This window comes from Vidua macroura, chromosome 5 (assembly GCF_024509145.1).
Source record: "Vidua macroura isolate BioBank_ID:100142 chromosome 5, ASM2450914v1, whole genome shotgun sequence".
Classification (NCBI taxonomy): Eukaryota; Metazoa; Chordata; class Aves; order Passeriformes; family Viduidae; genus Vidua; species Vidua macroura.
This window is the reverse complement of record NC_071575.1, coordinates 23,960,320-23,982,526: the sequence shown is the minus strand read 5'-3', so window position 1 is coordinate 23,982,526 and position 22,207 is coordinate 23,960,320. Positions and strand designations below refer to the sequence as shown.

The 22,207-nt window shown below is 38.5% G+C and overlaps 1 protein-coding gene across 1 annotated transcript; it reads left to right on the top strand.

Annotated features, from left to right (window-relative positions):
• Positions 1–46: 46 nt before the first annotated feature.
• HCFC2 (host cell factor C2) lies at positions 47–19,386 on the top strand. Its single transcript, XM_053977368.1, has 16 exons — positions 47–212; positions 2,033–2,181; positions 2,587–2,747; positions 3,811–4,019; positions 4,523–4,607; positions 5,646–5,749; positions 6,347–6,535; positions 7,676–7,861; positions 8,285–8,388; positions 9,378–9,534; positions 10,529–10,729; positions 11,921–11,991; positions 13,221–13,352; positions 14,670–14,855; positions 15,239–15,524; positions 16,442–19,386. The coding sequence occupies exons 1-16, from the start codon at positions 47–49 to the stop codon at positions 16,465–16,467; spliced, it is 2,412 nt and encodes an 803-aa protein (XP_053833343.1). The 3' UTR covers positions 16,468–19,386.
• The last annotated feature ends 2,821 nt before the right edge of the window (positions 19,387–22,207 follow it).

Sequence of the window (22,207 nt, the reverse complement as noted above, 5' to 3'; positions counted from 1 at the left end):
GGCGGGCTGCCCCGGCCGCGCGGTGCGTTGTGGGAGCGGCGCTGAGATGGCGGCGGCCGCCGCCGGGCTGAGCTGGAGGCGGGTGTCCTCCTTCACGGGGCCGGTGCCGCGCTCCCGCCACGGGCACCGTGCGGTCGCCATCCGAGAGCTGCTCATCATCTTCGGCGGCGGCAACGAGGGCATCGCCGACGAGCTGCACGTCTACAACACGGGTGCGCGGGGCGGGGCCGCGCCGCGGGGCGGGCGGAGCGGGGGGACAGCGGCGGGGCTGTCCCGTCTGCGACCGCCGGTGGCACCGGGCTCCGCACGGCGCCGGGGATCCCCCCCGGGTGTCCCGCCCTGCCCTGGCACTGCCCGCGGGGGGCTCGGCCGAGGGGGCGGCGGGCGGGCTGAGGAGCTGCCCGGAGCCGAAATGGCGGGGCGGGAAGTACGCCTGGGCCAGGGGTCTTTCCTGGGTTAGTGCTGCGCCCTGGCTGGTGCTGCGGGCTTGGTGCTCCTTGCTGGGGAACAGCGACCGGGAGGATCGCCCGGTGCGTGTCGCGGCTGTTCTGCTGTCCGCGCTGTCGCGCAGGGCTGCGGAGCCTCTGTCCCTGGGCGGGTCGCGGCTGAATGGCGGCAGGCGGGATTAGTCCCTACGAGTGTCCGGATCCCCCTCCTTCCCTCTGGTGGCGGCAGCTCACGAAAGCCGAACGCGTTGGAATGAGAATTTTGTTTGGAAAAGCCAACATGTTGGTATCGGGAGCCTTTCCAAACAGGAAGCTGCCCAAGACCGATTTTATTTGTGAAAGATCAGACGCCTAAATAGTTACTGTACGGAATGCTGGATGAGGCTGGAAAACTTGCGTGTAATTTCAGGGCTTGGGCCGAGACGGGGGAGTTCAGTGACTGATCTGTGCTTCTCAGTCAGTGTTGGCTGCTTGAGGTTTTCCCAGACAGATTTTTCTCGGATAGCTTAAAGATCTACTATGCTTAAATCACATTTCTGACGGGAGAAGGAAAAAAAGTCTCTTAATCTTTCTGTTCTGACAAGTAATCCAAAGAAAACTCTTAACATAGTTATGCTATCAGAACAGAGGTTCTGGACGGGTGCCTTTTGAGTGAGTCTTGTCATGACTTGGTTTTTTTCTTCCCAGACTTTCTGCTTAAGGTGTTTCCCATTTGCAGCAGTGACAAAAAGCATCATGACTTAGTTGTTCCAGTTTCTGGATGAGTGCTTGGCCCAAACTGACCTTTGTTATTCTGGGGTTTAAGATGCAGGGTTATGACCTGAGCTGCCCGAGTGTGGGATGCCATCCATGGCCCTTGCTATTCATGTGATGATTTTCGAGGAGCTGGCACACAGTAAGAGCATCTTAATCCCCTGCCGCAACGCTCGCTGGAAGCTTCTAATTTCCTACTTCTCTCTTTGTGCTTATAAAAAATGTGTAGGAAAAAGAAGACATTGTCCCCTGTAATTCTTAAATTCCAGAACAGTTTAGGCACCACTATGCTGCTGGATCAGACAGTCTTAGTTGCTTTTTCTTGACTCTGTGCCTCTCCTCTCCCACTCTGTGGATATTAAAATGGGTCCCAGAACAGTGTAATTAGTTTTTGAATAGGGCTATTAAGTCCAGGCACAGTGCCATGCTGCTGTAGCTCTAATAATTCTGTTTCTAGGGCTAGCTCCCTCTGAGTTAGGGTGGTTATCTCTTTTGTGTGGAACTGCACTTGTGTTCCTCATTCTTGTGTTGCCTCTATTCTTGGCAAGTCTATTAAATTGCTGGATGACCCTTCATGACGGACTTAGTTACAGTGACCTCATGGGCTCATTCATATACTGAGTAATTTTGGTTTGATAGAAGTGTTTGCTTTTCTTGTTATTAAAGAAAATAAGAATTCATTGAAAACTTACTGTGAAGCAAATAGCCATAGTTATCTGCAGTTCAAAGGTAATTCTTCAGAAAGCAGAGGTGTTTAAAAAGACATGTTTCAGTGTTTGAAATATTTTTCTAATCTATTTTTCTGGTTTTTGTTTTTTTATTTCCTACTATAGTTACGAATCAATGGTTCCTTCCTGCTGTAAGGGGAGATATTCCTCCAGGCTGTGCAGCACATGGATTTGTTTGTGATGGTACTAGAATATTAGTTTTTGGAGGAATGGTTGAATATGGAAGATACAGCAATGATTTATATGAATTGCAGGTAGGAAATATATGAATATGTTTTGATTTTCAGGACTACTTTATTTATCTGTTTATGAAGAAACACATTTTATTTTACCAACTGCAGATGATCTTTGCTCTTCTTCAGAAGATTTTTTCCATCTTAAGAATCTGAAGTTTATTCTAAATAGCTTTGAAATAGAGACTTTCACCTAGTTTAAATACAGTATAATATATTTAATATTTTATTAAGGTTAACTCTTACATATCCCTTTTACTGAATGTCCTAAGAAAAGCACAGCATTTGTATATTTTCTGAATTACTTTTAATTTCTGAATTAAAAGTAATTCAGAAAATATACAAATGTTAATATTATATGAATTCTATTTGTTATGACAGACTATCAATGGAATTATTTCTAAATAATTTTTTCTTGTCTTCAAGGCAAGTCGATGGCTCTGGAAAAAAGTAAAACCTCAAGCTCCTTCAAATGGATCACCACCCTGTCCTCGGCTTGGCCACAGTTTTTCTTTGTATGGTAACAAGTGCTATTTATTTGGTGGCCTGGCAAATGAAAGTGAAGATTCAAATAATAATGTTCCCAGGTATGCTGATTTGTCTTTGAATTTAATGGCTTTAAAAACAAATGACTTGATTTGACAGCTTTGAAAAGGGACATTCTGGGCAGGCTGTCCTGCACACCAAGTGCTCAAAGTTGGATGATTTGTGCAGTGAAGGGGTTACATGGTGAAGAAGATTAGGTATTCCTTCTGCTAATCCCACAATATGGAGCACTGAGTGACAGCTCTGACACTTTCGTAGGGAAACCTGAGTAGGCTTTCGTATTTCTCCTGGTATTTTGGGTGATGTTTTTAAGAATGGCTTGTTTGTTAGAATTACCTCAATCAGCAGAGTCTCATGAGTCATCAGGGAATTCATGATGGATGGTTTTTCTGTATTGCTGTGAAAAACAGTTATCAATTCATCTGGAAATTTTTTACAATAACAGCTGAAGTTGCCATTATTGTCAGCAAACTGTGCTATAATGCTGAAGTTTTATATCCACATTCACCTGCAGTTCAGAGCACTTATAGCCACTGAACTATAAACTGGCAATTTCAAGCTCGGTAAACAAAAGGTATCTGGTGTGAATGCCAAGATTCAAAGACCATTATCTAAAAATAACTTGCTGATAGATTCAGCAACAAATGGTTAATTGTGCATTGGCCAGCCTGAAGACACAAGGAAACAAACAACTTCTTGTCACCTTGGTTGCCTTAAGAGTTGCAGAAATTTCTCTCTAATATCTCTTGTCATCATATGTTTCCCACAGCTTTGCAGTTTATTGTGTGTCTGTATGTAGCAATTTTTGCAAGAAATGTTGTTTTCATATTTCTTTCATGTAATACAGTGTAGCAAATAAGAGAGCATGTTTTCTCAGAGGCAACAAGTTATAACTGTTATTTTTTTTTGTTTGAAATCCATTTTAAATCCAGATTTGGTACTGCCCACAATGCATCAAATGTTTTTTAAACATTTAAACAGAGTTTAAAACTCTGCACCCTCCCAAGACAGAAGTATGTAGTACCTGGAAGTGGTCAGGGTTTAAAGTACACTTGTCATCATGCTTTTAAGTGAGTTTTTCATACTTTGACAATAACACTCTAGATATTTAAATGATTTCTATGAACTGGAGCTGCAACATGGGTCTGGTGTGGTCGGCTGGAGTATTCCTGTGACCAAAGGAATCTTGCCATCTCCCCGAGAATCTCACACAGCCATAGTGTACTGCAGAAAAGATGTGGGAAGCCCAAAGATGTATATTTTTGGAGGCATGTGTGGCTGTCGGCTTAATGATCTCTGGGAACTTGACATAGGTGAGTTGGTTTGTCAGCAGAAGTCAGTGCTTACTGGCTGAGGGGAAGTATTATAATATAGAATGGTTAATGGCATGCTGTGGTGCAGATATTATTGAGACTGACACCATAATGTTAACCTTTTGTAATATTTGGAATTAAATAGATACAGTATTGTTTGCATGTTTTATCCTCACTGATTATAGGTACTCCATGAGATAGATATCATAGTCTTTAAAGCACTTTAAAGAAACAAAGTTGACTAACCATAATGAAACCATAATTTATGTTTTTGATAAACACTTAGTTCGTCAGTATTTCCTGTGATTTTTTTCTAAAACAAGTTCCAAGTGCTTGTTATTGCACCCTTTTTCTAAAAGTCACCATCTTAAAAAGGTGAAATTTAGCTTTGCTGAATTTTGCTGAATTAGAGGTATGTTCCCTTCTAAAATCCAGGTAATGAAATATGTAGCAACAAGATAATTTTTTTTTGTTGTTTGAGAATTTTATTTTCTTTATTTTAGAAACCATGACCTGGTCAAGACCAGAAACCAAAGGGACAGTACCACTTCCTCGCAGTCTCCATACAGCCAATGTAATAGGAAACAAGTATGTCTGTTGTTAAAAGCTCAACTCTAGAAAGGTACACCTAGTAGGAGAATGATGATGCTTATCCACTACTGCTCAGTATAAACAGCAGCCCTGTAGAGTAGTTTTCTGCTGCTATTTCAGTGCCACTGTTAACTCAAGGGTAGCTGGCTGTCAGTGTTTCTATCCAGCAGGACAGTCTGCCCAAGCCGCCAGCACCTTTCTGGGCTTCTTGGAGCACCTTGGTGCATTCTGGGACAACCTCAGTTGGGCCTGAGCTCTGTCAGGAGCGAGCTTCAGTGCCTCTGTGTGTGTGACACAGATGAGGTAGCTATGCAAAGAAACTGATCAAAGAGTAAAACTAGTTCCAGGCAAAACTATTCCCCACTTTTTCTGTAGTCTGACCCTCATTACACTGCTTCTTGCCAATATGGTTTGTTTTGGCAGGTAGCATTGATAAAATGGATTTTTAAACATGGGTTTCAGTTCATTTTGTATCAATTTACAAGTTGGCATGAGGAGAAAGAGGCAAGAGAGTAAAGAAGTATGAAAGCTTTTTATCTTCTGATCCAGCAGCTTAGCTTTTTATTATTTACTTAAAATGTTAGTAGTTTGTAGCCCGCATTATATTTTTAAATTTTAATATCTGAGTTAGATGCCAGTCATATTATTTTAGCATGACTTACTGAGGGCTCTGCAGTAAAGAATTATAGAAATTCTGTTGTACATGTGGGATTTTTGGAGAGCATTAGCAGTTTGATGGTTTGCTAAATGTTACAGTATTAACTGCTGTTTCTAGGAAGTTGAGGAATTTCTGTGACTTTTTTTGTGTGGTTGGGCTTTTCAATCAGTCAGTTTACTCAAAAATTTCAGAAGGTAGAAGTCTGCAACAGTACATCATAAAGACAGTAGATACAAATAAAATGTGCTGTGAACCAAAACTGTAACACCCTGGACATTTTCTTTTTTGTCCTAGTTTGAGAGAGCACATGCAACACATCTAGGTGTTAATTGGCGTTTCTTTTCTTTTTCCCTCTTCCCTCTTTTCCTGTATTTCAGAATGTATGTTTTTGGTGGATGGGTTCCACAGTCAGCAGGAGGTGAAATTTCTGCTCCTGATGGTGAATGGAAATGCACCGGTTCCTTTTCTTACCTTAATTTGGGTTAGTGTTTCTGCCTTTCTGGGAGTGGGTATTTTGAATTAGTATTTTCTTAACAGAGTAGAGTAACTATTTTGAAGACCTTGAATAAAGTTTAGGATACATAGTTGTAATCCTGGCTGACTAAAGAAGTTGCCAGTTTTTTGCATGTTACTTGAAAAAAATTTTTTTAATTATTATTTTTCTTTGAAGATTCGGCAGGTTTGCTTCTTCAAATCTTTGTTAATATAACTTTAATGTTAAGTAATGTAAATACTCCTTCTTCATTTGTAGAAGAACACAGGAAACAGATTCTGAAATGAGGTTTTTCTAAGCATGCTAGTACTATCCCTGAATTCTCAACTTCTGATCTATTTTCCTGAGAGAGATAATCAGAGGTCAGAAAATTCAGCCTGTATGAATTGATTTTATCTTTTTTATCTTGCATGCTAATTGGAAAGTGACCTTCTTTTCATAATATTTCCATTTTAAATGCAGTTGTCTATAAAAAGAGAGGTGATTTATTTTCTTTTTTTTTCTGAGCAGTTAAGTGTGTTAACATCTTTATTTATTGTTTTGGAAAACATCTAGAAACTAAATGCTTTGAGTTTCATTTACTAGATACCACAGAATGGATAGGTCTGATCTCAGATTGCCAGGAGGACAAAAGTAACTCGTTACCAGGGCCAAGAGCAGGACACTGTGCTGTAGCTGTTGGCACTCGTCTGTATATCTGGAGTGGTAGAGATGGTTACAGAAAAGCTTGGAACAATCAAGTTTGCTGCAAAGATCTTTGGTACCTTGATACTGGTGAGTCAGAAATAAATAAGAGACTTGTACTATGTTCTGTGTTTTATTGACATATGGAAAGCTTGTATGATTGATGATCAGAACATTAAAACTGTAGCAAACTCGAAGAGTATTTACATTTTAAAAATTGTTTTTAAATTGTGCTTCACTGCTGGTTGTTTAAAGGCTATTACTTAAAATGAAGAAAATTAGGAAGGCTTGTTTAAAGCCTCTGAAAAAATTTTGTGTTAAATTCTGCACTGCATGCCATAGTCAGTTGATACAAGATGCTAAAGGCTGTTTTGCCTAAACTCAGGGTTCCTGTCCTCTCTTTTTAGTGCTACTACTGCTTTTTTCTGCTACTACTTACTTTTTTCACCATATCCCTTCTGCTGTTAGGATCATTGCTGCTGCTTCTGCTTCTTCATCTCTTGGACTGCAAAAAGATACTCTTCAATCTAAGAAAGGACCAAATTGTTCCTGGAGATGAGGGAATTCTGGACACTAATCACTCATTAGTAGCTGCATTGATAGCAGGACACTGAGATGGTGTTGGGAGAGAGGGAATTAGAATAGAACTTTTTTTTTCCCTATTTCAGTTTTCCCTCAGAAATTGAAAAAGAGTAGCAGGGGAGGGGTGTGCTTAAGATTGCAGCCTGGTCAGGCATAGAGGCACATGAGAGGAGCAAGCCATTGGCATTAGTCACGTCCAGGCTTCAGACTGTGCAGAAGAAGTTAGAGCAAAAGCTCACTTGAGCTACACAGAGCAAGCAAAAAGGAAGAGGAATAATTGTGAATTAGAGGAATATGTAAAGCTTTAGGAGCCAAAGAGCTACCTGCAGCATTTCAGGAAAGCGCAAGGATCTCCTGTCTCTGTAATCCCTACAGTGATGTAGCTGCAACCCAAAGGCCTACTGGCAACAGCAGAACCATTAAAAACAGAGCATTAAAACTGGAGCATTTTTGAACACTTTGAAAAGACACTCTGTAATTCTCTGACTTGACTTGCCCCCTTTGGCGGTGGTTTCTTGTTGAATCTGGTATATTGTACCTCAGTAAAAAAGGAGTGACTGATTTTCCTTGCAATATGCAGCTATTTAATCAACTGGTAAGGGAGAGCAATTTCTAACGTGCCATCTGTGTTTTATTGGTTTCCTGTAGAGAGACCTCTAGCACCATCACAGGTACAGCTGATCAGAGCTACAACCAACTCTTTTCAGTTGAAGTGGGATGAAGTACCTACAGTTGAAGGATATCTTCTTCAATTACATGCTGACTCACCAGTGCCACCAGTGGCTGGAATTCCTGGTACTGGCGTTCCTGAGACAGCAGTGCTGAGTTCACAAGGTAGCAGTCAGATCACATTACACTAACGTTTGTGCACAAGCAGACTGGAGGGTTGCATAAGTAATAAATGAGAGTTTGTTTTTTAAAGAACCATTCTGTGAGAGAGAGACCCTGCTTCTTTGGTTATTCTCCAAGTACCTGCATCATAATTATGGAAAACTCCCCTTTCACTTGTTTCTGTTGGTTTTGGCCAGCTATCTGAATTATGAAGATATTTGTAGAATGCTGGGCACAAATTGAGAAAGGAAACAGTGAGGAAGGGATTTTATTTGACTGTTTGGCCATGCAGTTTCATTTCAGACTTACAATGAAGTTTTCCTTCAGGCAACTTTGGCCTCCCTCTTTCTTACTGAAATAGGTTAAAACCATCATAATATTAAGTTTTACATAACTGATGGGAATTTGCTTTTTTTTACTTGCAAGGTGGCTGTTCTCTCCATCAGAGTCCACAATCATTGCCTAGCATCCCTTATCCAGAAATGAAGGTGGATCATCCCAGCCAAGCAAATAATCTCATTCCTAATAACGTAAGTGTAAGCTGAAAAATGCTTCAGTGTCAAAACAGTGTGGGAAGGTAGTGAACTGCCAGAACATTTCTCAGGAGTTTTTAAAACTCCTTGCATACTTTTTAGGTCTTAGGAAAAAAAAAAAAAACTCAAATAAAACAAAAAGACTGACACCTGCTGAAGTAGTTGTCTGTTTCCTTACGTACGTTTTCATTTTGTGCTGGAGACACAATCTTTCAAGTACTCTTCTTGTTAATGCAGAAGAGAATTGCAAGTGTATTTTCTTCCACAATGCCAGCTGGGAGCCTGACGCCAATAGGAATACTATTCATCCTCAGAATGTTGGTGACATTAATGTGGGCAGCAAAAAGAATAAGATGTATTCCTTCTTTCTTAGTCTAATTTAGTTTTATGCTAGTCTGCTTATTTTTAAGTTCCTACAGTAGGTTAAATCCAGTTATTATCTGTGGCGTGCAGTTGTACACGTTCCTCTGTTTCACCGATTTAACAGAAATAGTGAGGACAAACTCTGGCTAAAGGATCCCATTTTTAGAACTTTGGACCATTTCTTAGTTGTGTAAAGTCTGAGATCTATATGGGATCCATCATGTGTTCCTGGAGGAAACACATGTAGAAATATCATAAATTTCACTAAGAGTAGAAATATCTCAAATACATGTCAGGAAAGCAAAGGTTGAAAGCCTCTGTAATTGTGATTTTCCCCATCACCCAAAGTCCCCCCAGTAGACTAAATATACACAGCAATGAAATGCCATGTAATGATAAAATTTAGTATGACTCTGCCAAGTCAACTCAGTGTTTGAGTCTTTGTTTTATAATGACTAAGGTAAGGATTGAGAGATTGATTTCTTGGTCTAATTTAAAGTACCAGGGGGACTTGTTGGAGGAGTTTATATTGTTGTTTATGAGCAAGCATTTTCACACCATGTTTGCAATTGAAATTTCTGAACTTTGCAGTTTAACATTAACAAATGTGTTGTTTTGGTTAGGTCCAAGTTGCCCTTTCATCCAGCTCAAAAGTAGAAGGAAAAGAAAAGGTTGCAGCACCTGAAAACAAGGTTACACAGGAGACTATGAAAAACCACACAGATGCTACAGGATTCAAAGAATCAAATGCCCCTTCTGTTTTGCCTGTTTGTACTTCAAGTAAGATGACTATAGAAAAAAAAAAATAGAGGAAAAAAAAAAGTGAGAGTTAAAATTCATCTCAAAAACACAAAATAAGATTGTTTTTGTCTTGTAGTTTAAAATTATATAAGAGTCCTTTGTAGTTTATGAAACCCAACTTGTGTTAGTTATTACCAAATGTATTTTTAGAAGATACAAAGAAAATTGAAATCTTAACTTGTTTGAAGTGTTGCAAGGTACATGAAATTCTCAATATATTCATTATTATGGAAAATCTGTCTATTTAAACATAAATAGCCATTTTTCGCATCAAGTAAAAAGGAACAGATGACATTTTACAACATTATGGTGATAGTAACTCCAAACTGACACTGTGTCTGTCTGTTAGCAGTGAAAAGCTATTGGCTGATGTAAAATTTCAGGCAATGTAGAGACAAGCATATTTCTCTCTGACTGTAGAGGAGGTAAAAGATGACAAGGCTCTGATTTATGCATTTCACTGAAGTGCCTTAAGTTCAGTGTAGTGAATCCAGGCTTAATCACCTGATTTGTTTATATTTGATCTCAATGTATTTTATAGGTAGTTGGATTTTTATTTTATTCACTGTGTAATTTAATTTGTTGTGGAAATTTTGGTTCTTATTGCTAAGTGACAAACAGACTTTTACAGGGGTTAATCTTAAGTTGATTGTTACTAATCTGTGATACTGATTTGTGTGGATACTTTATTTTAGTAGGGTTTTTTTCCCAAATTAATTTTTTTGTGACCAAATACATAAAAAAACAGCAAGCTTAAAATAACTGTTTAAATACACCTATTTATGAATGTGGAGACAGACTCCTGTTCAGTTATAAACCTGAAGTAAGCATTAGCAATCAATATAATCAGATCTGTTCTAACCTAATTCTGAGCTAAACTCAGGCTTTATATGAAACTAAATCCATTAGACCAAGTTGAGATTTGGTGTGTTCTCAATATTGAATTCTTGCTAATATTTTCTTCTTTTTTAAGGCGCTCAGACATCAGCAAATGTAGGTGAATTACATGACTTGGACAAACAAAGTGTAAATCCTGATGCTTCTGTATCCAGTACTGTCTCCAGCGCACAAACTATGGTAACCCAGCAGGCTGTTAAAACTGAATCATCAAGTACAAATGGGGCAGTTGTTAAAGATGAAACTTCACTAACAACATTCAATTCAAAATCTGAAGGTTTGAAATGTGTTTCACATACTGTATTTTGAGCCATATATTTCTAAGGCCATCAGAGTTCCTCTAGTGTGGTGGGATTCCCTTCTTGAGTAGTACCTGGGATGTAGATAGGGCTTTGGGCATTGAAGACCTTGTGCAGCCTGGATGATCTCTGCTAGGATTTATTCATCTTTTAAAATCAGGTTATTCCTTCTATGCATTTGTAAATCACCATGTTTCCTGTAAGTGAAAAATCTTCATTTATGCAGAGGTCCATTTTGTAAATATCAGTGGTGCTCTTTGCACATTTGCTTTCATTCAGTGCTCATCTATTTAGTCAGCAAAAGACTAAAATAGTAACCTTGGATGATTTTGATTTTAAGCAACTGACCTCTGTAATAAATATGGCCAGTTAATGTGGCCAGCTCACTGCTGGTCTAATGTGCTGGCCTCTTCACGGTCTGCTGGAAATATCCAAAATAAGCAGCAATGCAGAACATAAACTGGTAGTTTTTCAAGTTTTGTTTTTGACAAATATCAACAGGCTGTGCTTGTTATTGTTTTGAGTGTTAACTAAAGAACTATATTCTCATATTGATGTTGTGTGTATAGTGTGATTTTTACCAATCAATATTGTATTTTAAAAGCAAAACCCAGGAACATAAGCATGGAATACTAATAGTCCTGTGTGTTACTCATGTGCTTAATCTTTTTTTTTTCTTTTAAGATTCCATTTTAAAATTAATGAATGCTCTGTTCCCATTTGCTAAGGTTGTTTACAGTTTAACTGCTCATGTTCAGAATTCAGACTGTATTGATGTCAGAGACAATGCAATCAAAATAAGAATTCACACTTAGACTATTCAGTGTCCCCAGTATGTGCCTCAATCTGGTATTTAGATTATTTGTTCACAAATATTTTATATCGATTTCATAATGCTGTCACTTCTTAGGATTTTCTGAGTCCTGCCTTCTGTTTGTATTATCAGTAGCAGCCTCCAATGCCAGACTCTCAGAATTGTTCTGTGAATTTGATAGAAGCCAAAATTAGTTTGTGTTATAAATAGAACTGCATGCAAAAGAAGTCTGAGATGTTCTTGTGCAATAAATACTTGTAAATGGCTATTGAGGTCAACTTCATGCTCTGTGGGTTTTGTATTAAATTATTTTTTCTATTGCTTACATTTTTAAAATTTAATGTTTTGTTTTTAGCTGCTGAAACTGCTTATGTCATGCCTTCAACAAGGGTCAATACTGGACAGACAAATGATTCACACTCTTCTGTAAGTCCAAAAAAGTGTTATCAAATTGCTTTACCTATTGTTCTGTTGATTAGTTGTCAGGGATCTTCTGTTTTCCTTTAATTGTATTTTTGAAAGCAAAGCAGTGTTTATTTTGAGCTTGGAGTGAATAATACAGGGGTAAACATTTCTTTTGTAAAACTAATTGCATTGTGTGGGTTAGATGTGAGTCTAAGTAGCAGTTGTGTAGTTGGGAGGAGATCCAAGTACATGTTTCAGCTGTTGAATCGTTTTTATCAACTGGCACAGTGGAATGGTCTCTGCTGCATGATGTGCAAATGTAAAAAGTTTTTCTGTATGCACAACTGAATTTAAAATGAAGTATGTATTAGATCAGACTAGTGCTAGCTGCTGATTCTATAGATTTGAAACGTAACTTAACTGACATCTTGATGTTTTTCCCTAGAGGAGATGGGGACTGACTATGCAAGCTGTAAATACTGCCTGAAAAAGTAAATGCTTCCTATTTCACCTGCTTACAACTTAATACACAAACCCAAGGTGCCACTGTTGCCACCAAAAGTGAGGAACCAAAAGATGGGGAGAAGCAGCTGCTGCCAAAGTGTTGGGTGCTTTTGCCAAGAGCAGCTGCAGCTCCTGCCCCATTTCCCTGCCAGCAGGATCATGGCCTGTCTGTGCTGGGCACCTGACTGTGCAAGTGCCCTCCCTGGTGCCTGGAGACCAGCAAGAAAGCCTGTGTGTGTTTCTGGGTCAGTCAGGAGCAGTTTGCACACCCTCCATCCCCATGGCCCCACACCACAGCAGAGGGCTGTTCTCAGCTGCAGGCAAGTTCTGCAGTGCCTGGCAAAGAGCACGTGTGGGTCTGAGGTACAGCTAAGCCCCAGGGGGAGCTGCTGATGTTGGACCACCTTGGGAAACTTCTTGACCTCTGAGAGAAATTAACTCACAACTACATGCTGCTAACAGACACCTAGTTCTATAGCTTTAAGCTTCTTCCTCCCCTCCCCGTTCAGAATATCAGATGTGACATCCCAGCTGTTGCTTTTAAATGACAGACTGTGTCTGAGTAAATGTATAAGAACCAGTTGGTTTTGCACAGTATTTTAATAATACATGCATATTCATTTGAAGCATAAGAAAGAAACGCTGGTGTAAAAGGGGGTTGTCTCTTACATATACTAGAGCCTTGACATTTTTTTCCATGGCATTGAAGTGTGGGTAATCTCCATGACGTGTTCTTCAAACACTAGAGAGCTCCCCAGAGGCCGCCGGTGAAAACCAGGGACCGCCGGTGGTATGATGTGGGAATTTTTAAGAACAACAGTGCTGTGGTGAGCCAGTTCTACTTGCTGCCAGAGGAAACACTGAACATCAATAGCAAGGTAGCTGCTGCTTCTCTGATGAAACTTGCACGTACCTATTTCAGAGTCTGTTGCTTATATAGTTCACAACAAAATGTGGGATTTTCTGATACTGCAGCAGAATCTGGTGCTTGTAGGAGTTTTGTATTTTATGACCAGTAGTTCCTCATGTATTTTTCTCACCTCTTCTTACTATTTCCTAAACTAGATGAATTTTCTTTTTTAATGTATGATAATACAAAATATCTTATTTTGCTATTGCTAATTCTTTTCTTATTTTTTTGCCTTAGAAAACAATTTTAAACTAATAATTCTTCAAGGCAGTAAAATTCTTAAAAACTGAACCCCCCACAATTTCTTAATATTTTATTTCAGTCCAGCATTGAAATGTTTCAGTGTCTTCTCTGTTCCCAGAATCTTTGCATAAAAGCTGTTAAAGATACTAGTAAGACATAGGCTAAGCTGTTTAAAAAGACTAGATCTGAAGCTGTAGTGGCTTTTGTATTAGATCTTTCTAACTTAATATTTGGTACATGTAAGAGGATACCTGAAAATTATGAGCGTGAAACTTGCAAAAGTGTAACAGTTTTGATGGTAAAAGTGTAAATTAGTGATATCCTCGTTAACTAGAAACAAAAATTGTGTCTCAAGAAGACAGAAACAAAGTAACAGAAGCCTTTCTTTGAAAGCACTTCACTATAAATAGTCTATGTCTTAGTTTTAAAGAGCACAGTACATTGTACAGTGTTTACATTGATTGTGGTTCTTTCACATTATTCAGTAGGAAAATAGTTCCACTGTAAGGATGAGTGATGCAGCAGTGCATGTTTTAATAATGGAAGTATGGTAGCACATCATGTTTCAGAAAGCTGTTTGTTACTAACTTATTGTGCTCTTCCTTAAAAACATTTTGATTACCAAACTGCCACTCCTAATGTTAGGAATAACTGCTTTTGAAATAAAAATACTTTTTAGGACAGAAGATGATGTTAAATAAACCATAACTTATGTAATTGTAAATGCTACTTTGTTTGAACTTTCCCAAGTAAAAATAATCACAAGGTGCAGTTTAATTTAAATGACAGAAAATGGGATATCTTTTGGTCTAGAGATGTAGTCTCACATTGCATCTTGGATCAGCTGTTTTGACGCGAGATACTGTGTCAGTCAGAACCTTTTCATAAATTCTGATGTAAGTACAACAGTATTAAATAGATTTCAGTTTCATTTAAACTTAATTAATCTCAGCCTAACTAGGCTAATTGTATTTATAATATTTTTAGGCTAATTGTGTTTATAGTATTTTTTAAAATACCACAAGTGTTGCTTTATTTTCAGACGGAAGGTGCAGATGTACCAGACTACAGATTACTTAAGAAACAGGATCTGTTTCCCGGCACAGTATACAGGTTCAGAGTTGCTGCAATTAATGGCTGTGGTGTTGGGCCTTTCAGTAAAATCAGTGAATTCAAGACGTGCATTCCAGGTTTTCCTGGAGCTCCTTCAACAGTCAAAATCACCAAGGTGAGAAATATAGGTAATTCTGGCTACCGGTGTAATCTCAGAACTCTTGGTTCTAGTTGGCTTTTTTTTTAAGTGAAAATTGTCATATAAAATAGTGTCCAATGCTTACTCGGTTAACTCTGCTCAATATAATATTAAGAAATTTGCTAAAAAGAATTACTTTAAGAGTTAATGATAGTTTCCCCATGATTTTCTAGTCTTGCATCATTACATCTCTAAGGGTTTACCACACTTCTTAAGTAAAAGTCAAAAAACATCCTTATCTCCAGAGTGGTGATGATAGGTTAGAATTTTCAGATAATCTTTATAATTTGGGGTTTTTTAATATTGTTTATATATTTCTGGTTAGCTACATACTATCATATTTTTCTCTCTTTCTTCAGAGTGTAGACTGTATTCATCTTTCTTGGGAGCCTCCTGCTTCACCCTCTGGAAATATTTTAGAATATTCTGCCTACTTAGCCATCCGTTCCACGCAATTACAGGAAAATCCAAGTCAACTTGTATTTATGAGGATATACTGTGGTCTTAAAACCTCCTGCATAGTGACTGCTGCCCAGCTTTCCAATGCCCATGTGGATTACACTTCCAGGCCTGCCATAGTGTTCAGGATTTCAGCCAAGAATGAGAGAGGCTATGGCCCGGCCACACAGGTTCGGTGGCTCCAAGGTAAAGTCACTGTCACAGCATTTGAGCAGAGCAGGCGCTGTGCATTTCTCCCAGAACCAACACAGCACTGCATGGGAACTTCTTGAAATGTTGTTTTGTTCCTTATGGGAGTTTTATGCAATTCTAGTTTTGTTGCTTCTGACTTCTCTAGAATTCACTTCAGCTCAGAAGTTTTTCAGTCTAATAAGAAGTGATCCAGTTATATGCATCATGTAGATGACACACAGTGTAATCGGGGTTTTTTTTCAGTCTTTTCACCCTCCTAAATGGAAAAAAAATTCCATCAGGTGATATAAGGTGCATTTTTGTGATGCATATACACTTTAAAATCTGTGTTACAGCCAGAAGAGGTTTTGTCATCTTGTCCCTGGGCTTGAATTTGTACAGGTTCATGATGATTTGGGGATGGGAATGGATCCACTGAAAATAAAATTAGTGTTAGCCTGGTCAGTTCTGGCTTGCTTTATAAGTAAGCCAGTCTGGCGTTTCAAGTTTTGCCAGCTTCTCATGCTGCTCCTTCCCATTTCTGGCTTAGCTTTGTTGGGAGCTGGCTTTGCTCAGCAAGAGGTGCTGTGGGCACAGAGGAAGGTGGGAAGGGCAGAGTGCCCACCCCTTTGGGCAGCAGGGAACTGTGGTGTGGGGGTAGCTGACCTCAACTGCTGGGCTGGGATCCACCTGTTGAATGCTCCACTGCTTGGTTTCTAATATGTGCTTTTCTAAGATGGGGAGTAACAACAAAGAAGTTGTCTTCTGTGATGTTCAGTATTTCAATGCCGTTTTAACCCTTTAATTGGCAGGGATTTTGACCATGATCTATAACCTAGAACTCTGAAACAGTGTTTGTTTGAAAATGTTTGAGTGCGTACACTCAAATATGAAATTATGAAACATTTAACAATGTCTCCTTTGTTTTGCAGATATGAAAACATCAGGCTCAAAGTAGAAATTACTTTAATCTCAAGTTTCGAATGTAGTGTTTAATGTAACTCTTGTACTATTTGTAAATGCTACAAATATTTTATTTTTGCATTGTTTTTATCTTAAAAATATATAACCTTTTTTACGTTTGACACATCAACATTGTAGAGCCTTGCTCAGGTGTGAGTATCATATAGAAAATATATCAGAGATGGTGGAGTAGAGAATCACGCTCTATCCAGCAGCTCTTTTTGGTAGTGATAAGTTAAAATGTAAAGAACACAAAGTTTCAAATCAAAAATGAATAAAGGAATTGGCACAAGTAGTAGTATTTGAGGTAGAGTCCCTGGGATTGCTACAGATTTTGCAAAAATAATTCATAAGATTTGGGATATGAGCAAATTCTGTTTGGTTTCAGTTCCCTATACCACATTCTTCATTGTGGTGCCTGAGTACAAGGCAAAAAATTCCAGTTATTATATAGTAACTTAAAATGTATAAATATTTTAATATATACTTTTTTTGTAAAGAAATGATTTTTTCTACTATTTGTAACAAATATCTTAATCTTGAGAGATATCCCCTGAAAATTTAAAAGGAAAAATATAAACTTATCCATTGCTCTTATTACACAAAACGTAAATTCATTGTAAATGCACTACTATTACTTAAAATTATCCTTTTGTAGTTGTACAAATCTTAAACTTGTAAATACCAATGTTTACAAGAGACCTTTCTGGTCTTGTATTAAAACTTCCATGAGATTCATTCTATTTTTTTTTTTTAATCCATATGCTTTGCTTTTAGCATATGCTTGCTTTTTGCACTAATAATAACTTACCTCATTCCTGTGTTAGTAATCACTTGTGTTGCTTCCATAATGTTTCTGTAAAACTTCAATCTGAAAATTTTAACCAAAGTTTAGAATACATGGTAAGCAATTTTGCACATATTATATGGCAACTTTCAACATATTTATTCCAGTTAATCTTCTTAAGTGCTTGTTTGCTTTACCAATATATTCTACCAATCAAGTTCAGTATCTCCCTTTTACTATGCATCATTTTACATTAACTAGCTAGCTGATAAAATCAACAAGCATTACTTCTAGGAATAGGTTGATCCATTCCTATGCGAAAAGAAAAAAATTGTTCACAGTAGTGAAATAAAGGTAAACATTTTAAATGCTATTTATGTACCTATATATAAAACTATGTTTGCCAAAGTGTAGAGGAAAACGGCTGAGTTGGACAAGGTCACTAGGTAAATAGATTGAGGCACCTAAATAAGATTTATTTTAAAATAAAATCTAAATTATTTACTGTGCAATGAAGTTTATACTTTGCACTTTAATTTTGCCCCAAATGCCAAAAGATTATACATCAAGGTAGAATTTCTTGCCTCTTCCAGTAAAATTTGTCTTAAGAGCGTTTGTAAATATATAAACTAAAATCAATGATGTGCCTGGTTTGGTGGGAGAAGTATCACTAAAATAGTAGAGATTTAGCAGCTCAAGTCTCCCAGAGCAGATTTAACAGCCAAGTCTTGGCTACCCTGAGAGTCAGGGTTATAACAAAGTGCTGGTACAGCCTTAATTATTGCAATGCATCACATGCTCCAATAGCATCTAGAAAGTGCTGGGGACCATAAATGGCTATAATAGTGTTAATTGTGGCACAGGAGTAACACATGGTTTGACTCCAGAGAAGAATCATGTTTTTATGACAATGACAGATATCCCAGTTTCACTTTAAACAGTGTTTATAGTATGAATGTATAGGACTTTTCCTGAAGTTAACTGGCTTTAAGATATTTGTATTTTAATGGTCCATTTCATCAGGTAGGATCTCACTACCAATACTGTCTGATAACTAAAGTCCATACACATGAATTGTCAACTAGAAGAATAGAACTTGGTTTTTCTTATTAGTACTGTGAAAGAAGCCTTTAGAGAAAACACTTGTGGCTTTGATTTTGTTGGTTGATAGCTGTGATTGTAGAGTTGTTATTTAAGAATAAAACCTGTTGGGTATGTCTGGGTGGAGTTTTTTTGCACTTGGTTTCACATGCTTTGCACAATTTCTTTTTTCAGTGTGTGTGTCACGACTACCAAAGGGTAAAACTGTGGCGTTTTCAATGAAAGTATAATTTTCTTCTGAGTGTGCTTTCTTCAGCTGACTTGACATAAGATGTCACTTTCTCTTTTTTGTCCAAGTTGGGTAACGTTGAATAGTGATCATATGCAACTCTTCAGTTGCTCACAGTTTTACTTTAAACTGAAATTGTGGTACACACTGTAAAATACACTTTGTGGTCTGTTTTTAGAACTGTATTTATAATGTCTAAATCCCACCTGTTTGCCTATCAACTAGATATCAGACAAATATTGATTGTTCGATTTTAAAGTTTAGAAGACTGTTGACACCAGCTCTTTGAGACTCCATGTTATTCATTTATTTCAGATACTGCTAAAGGACATGTAACAGAAGCTGAAATCTAGCAGATTACCATATCCATATTGTAGAAATGTCTAGTTTTACTGAACTCCTTAGGGAGGTTGTGACTGTGTAAGCATAGGACAGTCGTGCCAGTTATGGCAGCCACTGCTACAGCTTCATCTTCAGAATGTTCTTGTGAAAGTGGAAATGAAGTGAACAATAGCCTACACTTTGTGTTTTCAAAGTAATTATAGCAATATCTTTTGAATGTAGTTTGGAGTAGAGCACATGATCATGCCATAAACTCTGAAGATATAGTAAGTATTACTGTTGTTATCTGATTATTTCAGGATAGCCAATTTGACGTGAACTTAATCTTACAGCCTGTTACTTAATGACCTCTACAAGGAAACTGACATTTTGTACAATACAAGTTGATTAGTCTTATTTTGAAGTATTGTTTGTTCTTTGTAATAAAGTGGTTGTCCTATCAAACGCATTGTAAATACTGAAGTGTGTCTGTTTTTTCAGAGGTGTACGTGTACAAACTCAGAATTTCTGATGCAGAGAGTGAGTAAATTTCTCAAATTGGGGAAGAGGGTTTAATGATAAGCACTGTCATACTACAATTGCTCTTCCATAAATATTGTCTCCTAAGTTACCTCATGAGCTTTTTCCCTAGTTGAGGTTCTCCAATATCCCTGCCCCACCTTCTGCAGTTGCTGTGCACTCACCATGCCCCTTCCATGCCTTTGTGCCTCGCAGACTGTAGCCTCTGAACTGAAATTTTGACATTACTTCCCTTGTCTATACAGGGGTCATATTGCTATTGTTGATAATGAGTGACAAAGAGTTTGGTGTTGCTTTGTTGCAGTTTGTTAAAAAGATGTGTGAGCACTTAGTCTGCTCAGAAGGCTCCTACTAAGGATTTGAATTGTGTTCACATCCAGCTCTGCTCAAAATGACACCGTCTTTTGTGGCAGCTGACTATGGGGAACTCTTGTGGGAATAAGCAGTATGTGTTGCAAGAAGCAGGGGAGCAGAGAGTAGCAAGCGAACTGAAAGGTCTACTGGATTGTTTCTAGACCTCCTTAAGAGACTTCACATGAGAAACTGCTAAAAGCTGTCTGCTCCAGATTGATTCCTTCTTTGTATTCCTAGCTATTGTAATAATGGTTGTTGTCTTGTTGTGATGCTTGCATTAGTGGAAAACAAATTGGAAAGCCTAAAACATCAGTGAAGAATCCTCTTGTGTTGTTTTCTTTCTGTTAATAAGATTTTAAGACTAGGAATTATTTTCTCTTGAAGGCAAATTTGAATTTGCTGTACGAATTTATCTTAAAAACAACTCAGATTTATTTATTTTTTCCTTATAGCATTATCTGGTCCCTAGGGCATTTTTATAATATTTCTAGTGAGCTAAACATCAGGGCTTTTATTTTGAGGCTTCCAGTTCTGACACTGAAGCATTTCCAGACTCCCAGGACAGGGGTGGAACACTGACTGCTGGCACTCTCTGGGCACTGTGTTCCTCCTTGTTAATAGTAGTGAAATCTTCATTTTGAGGTGTTTGCCATTGGTCTGGAAGTGGAGATCTCTTTTATTAGAATTTCAACAAGTCAGCTTAAAGTGTCAGGAAGATGAGCTTAAAATAAATCCTCTTGATCCATAGAGTCTTTAGGATACTGCACCTCCAGCACTTCCCCCAGAGAGAGGAAATCGCCGTGATGTGGGTAGGGTAGGCACCCAGCTGGATCCCAGCATGAATGAATGGTGGTGGGGCTCAGCCAGACAATGTCTAGCACCTGCAGCCCCTGGAAGGGGAGTTAGGATGGCAGGAAGGCCCAAGAGATCTGTGTGAGCTACTCAACCCCTTGGTCTTACTCCCTCCTTATACGTGCCTCATGTTAGGTGGTGAAAATCTGGCATCCATAAATGTGGTCAATTTCAACTGGATTAGTTCCCTACATCCTTCAAAAGCCTGAAGTATTTAATGTATTTGTTGGGTTTACAGTCCTGACAGGAACAACAAAAATATCTCTCAGATTGGGACTGGGCATGGTTTGCTGTCATTGTTTTTTGCTTTTCTTTTCTGAGGGAATTCTTGCCTCTAACAAGCATCTGCTTTTAATATCTGATGTAATTGCTAAGTTGGTACAGCAGCTCCTTAAAATGAAAACTTAGGCTTGGATGTGGTATCTTCGAAGAGAAAAAGAGACTAAGCATTTCAGTGTGTCCTAGTGTTCAGAGAGTTATTTCTGTATCTGTTGAAATTATAAAATACTGTTATCCACACATGGAAGTTATCAATATAGTTATTTCAAAGCGATTCTTAAAAGAGGCAACTGGCTATATGCCATTTTAGAAGGTTCAAAACCTTTTAGAAGGTCCAAAATGTTGGTTTACTTTGAATCCTTTTGTTGTTGTTGTTGTTTCCATTCACTCATTTATTGCCAGGGATTCTTAACTGCCTTTTAAAGTAACCATCACTCTTGCATGCAGTGCTGGTAAGTCTCTTTTAACAAAAAGTTATTAGGTACAAGCAGTTATCTTGTAACTTTAAGTAGTATTTACAAATATCCCAAACTCTTCTTTTTAGCAGCAGTTACCTAATTATTTCCTCACTGTATTTTGCCTGAGTAGGAAAGAGACTTTATATGTTCGCTTTAAATGCTGCCTGCTCCAGAAGGAAAGTGTTTAGAGTCTGGGAGCAACTCTTTGAATTACTGTCTTGAAAAAGAAAACCTGAAATCAATCTAACAGCTTGAGGTTTCAGCTACTTATATTTCAGCCATCTGAAGCAACATGAGAGCTGTCAAGTCAGACAACACAAAATGGCCAGTTTTTGTCAATATTTCTTCTTCTTGCGTGTACAGAACTTCATCCCACTGTATCTACTCCAGAAACATTTTGGATGAGTTTCAGCTGCTTGGCTTGTAAAATGTGGCTGTTGCTTGTGGTTTTGGATAGAGTGAGAGCAGACTCGTCCTCTGCTGCAGCCCTCCCCAGGCTCTGCAGTCTCCACGTTCTCATCCCACAGTGCTGGAGCCTGTTTCCTTGTAGCAGAAATGCTCTCCAGCTGGCTGGAGGTGAGATTTCAGATCCTTCCCCTTCTCCCTCAGTGCTTAGCTTTTCCTCTCAGCTGGCTCCTGGCATCTGCCAGTTCACCAGGTTGCTTTTCCCAGGATGTTACACTGCACAGGGAGCTCAGGTGTCTGGTGGGTTTGGATTTCCTGGCTGGGGCTAAGGAGGAGTTGGACAGTGCAAAAACAAACCTGTGCATCCCAGCATCCTTTATCTGTGTCATGCTGCTCCTGACAGTGTTGA

Coding starts and splice junctions, on each gene's coding strand:
- HCFC2 (XM_053977368.1), top strand. CDS start 47: ATGGCGGCGGCCGCCGCCGGGCTGAGCTGGAGGCGGGTGTCCTCCTTC. Junction 213..2,032: donor GCTGCACGTCTACAACACGG/GTGCGCGGGGCG, acceptor TTCCTACTATAG/TTACGAATCAATGGTTCCTT. Junction 2,748..3,810: donor TCAAATAATAATGTTCCCAG/GTATGCTGATTT, acceptor ATAACACTCTAG/ATATTTAAATGATTTCTATG.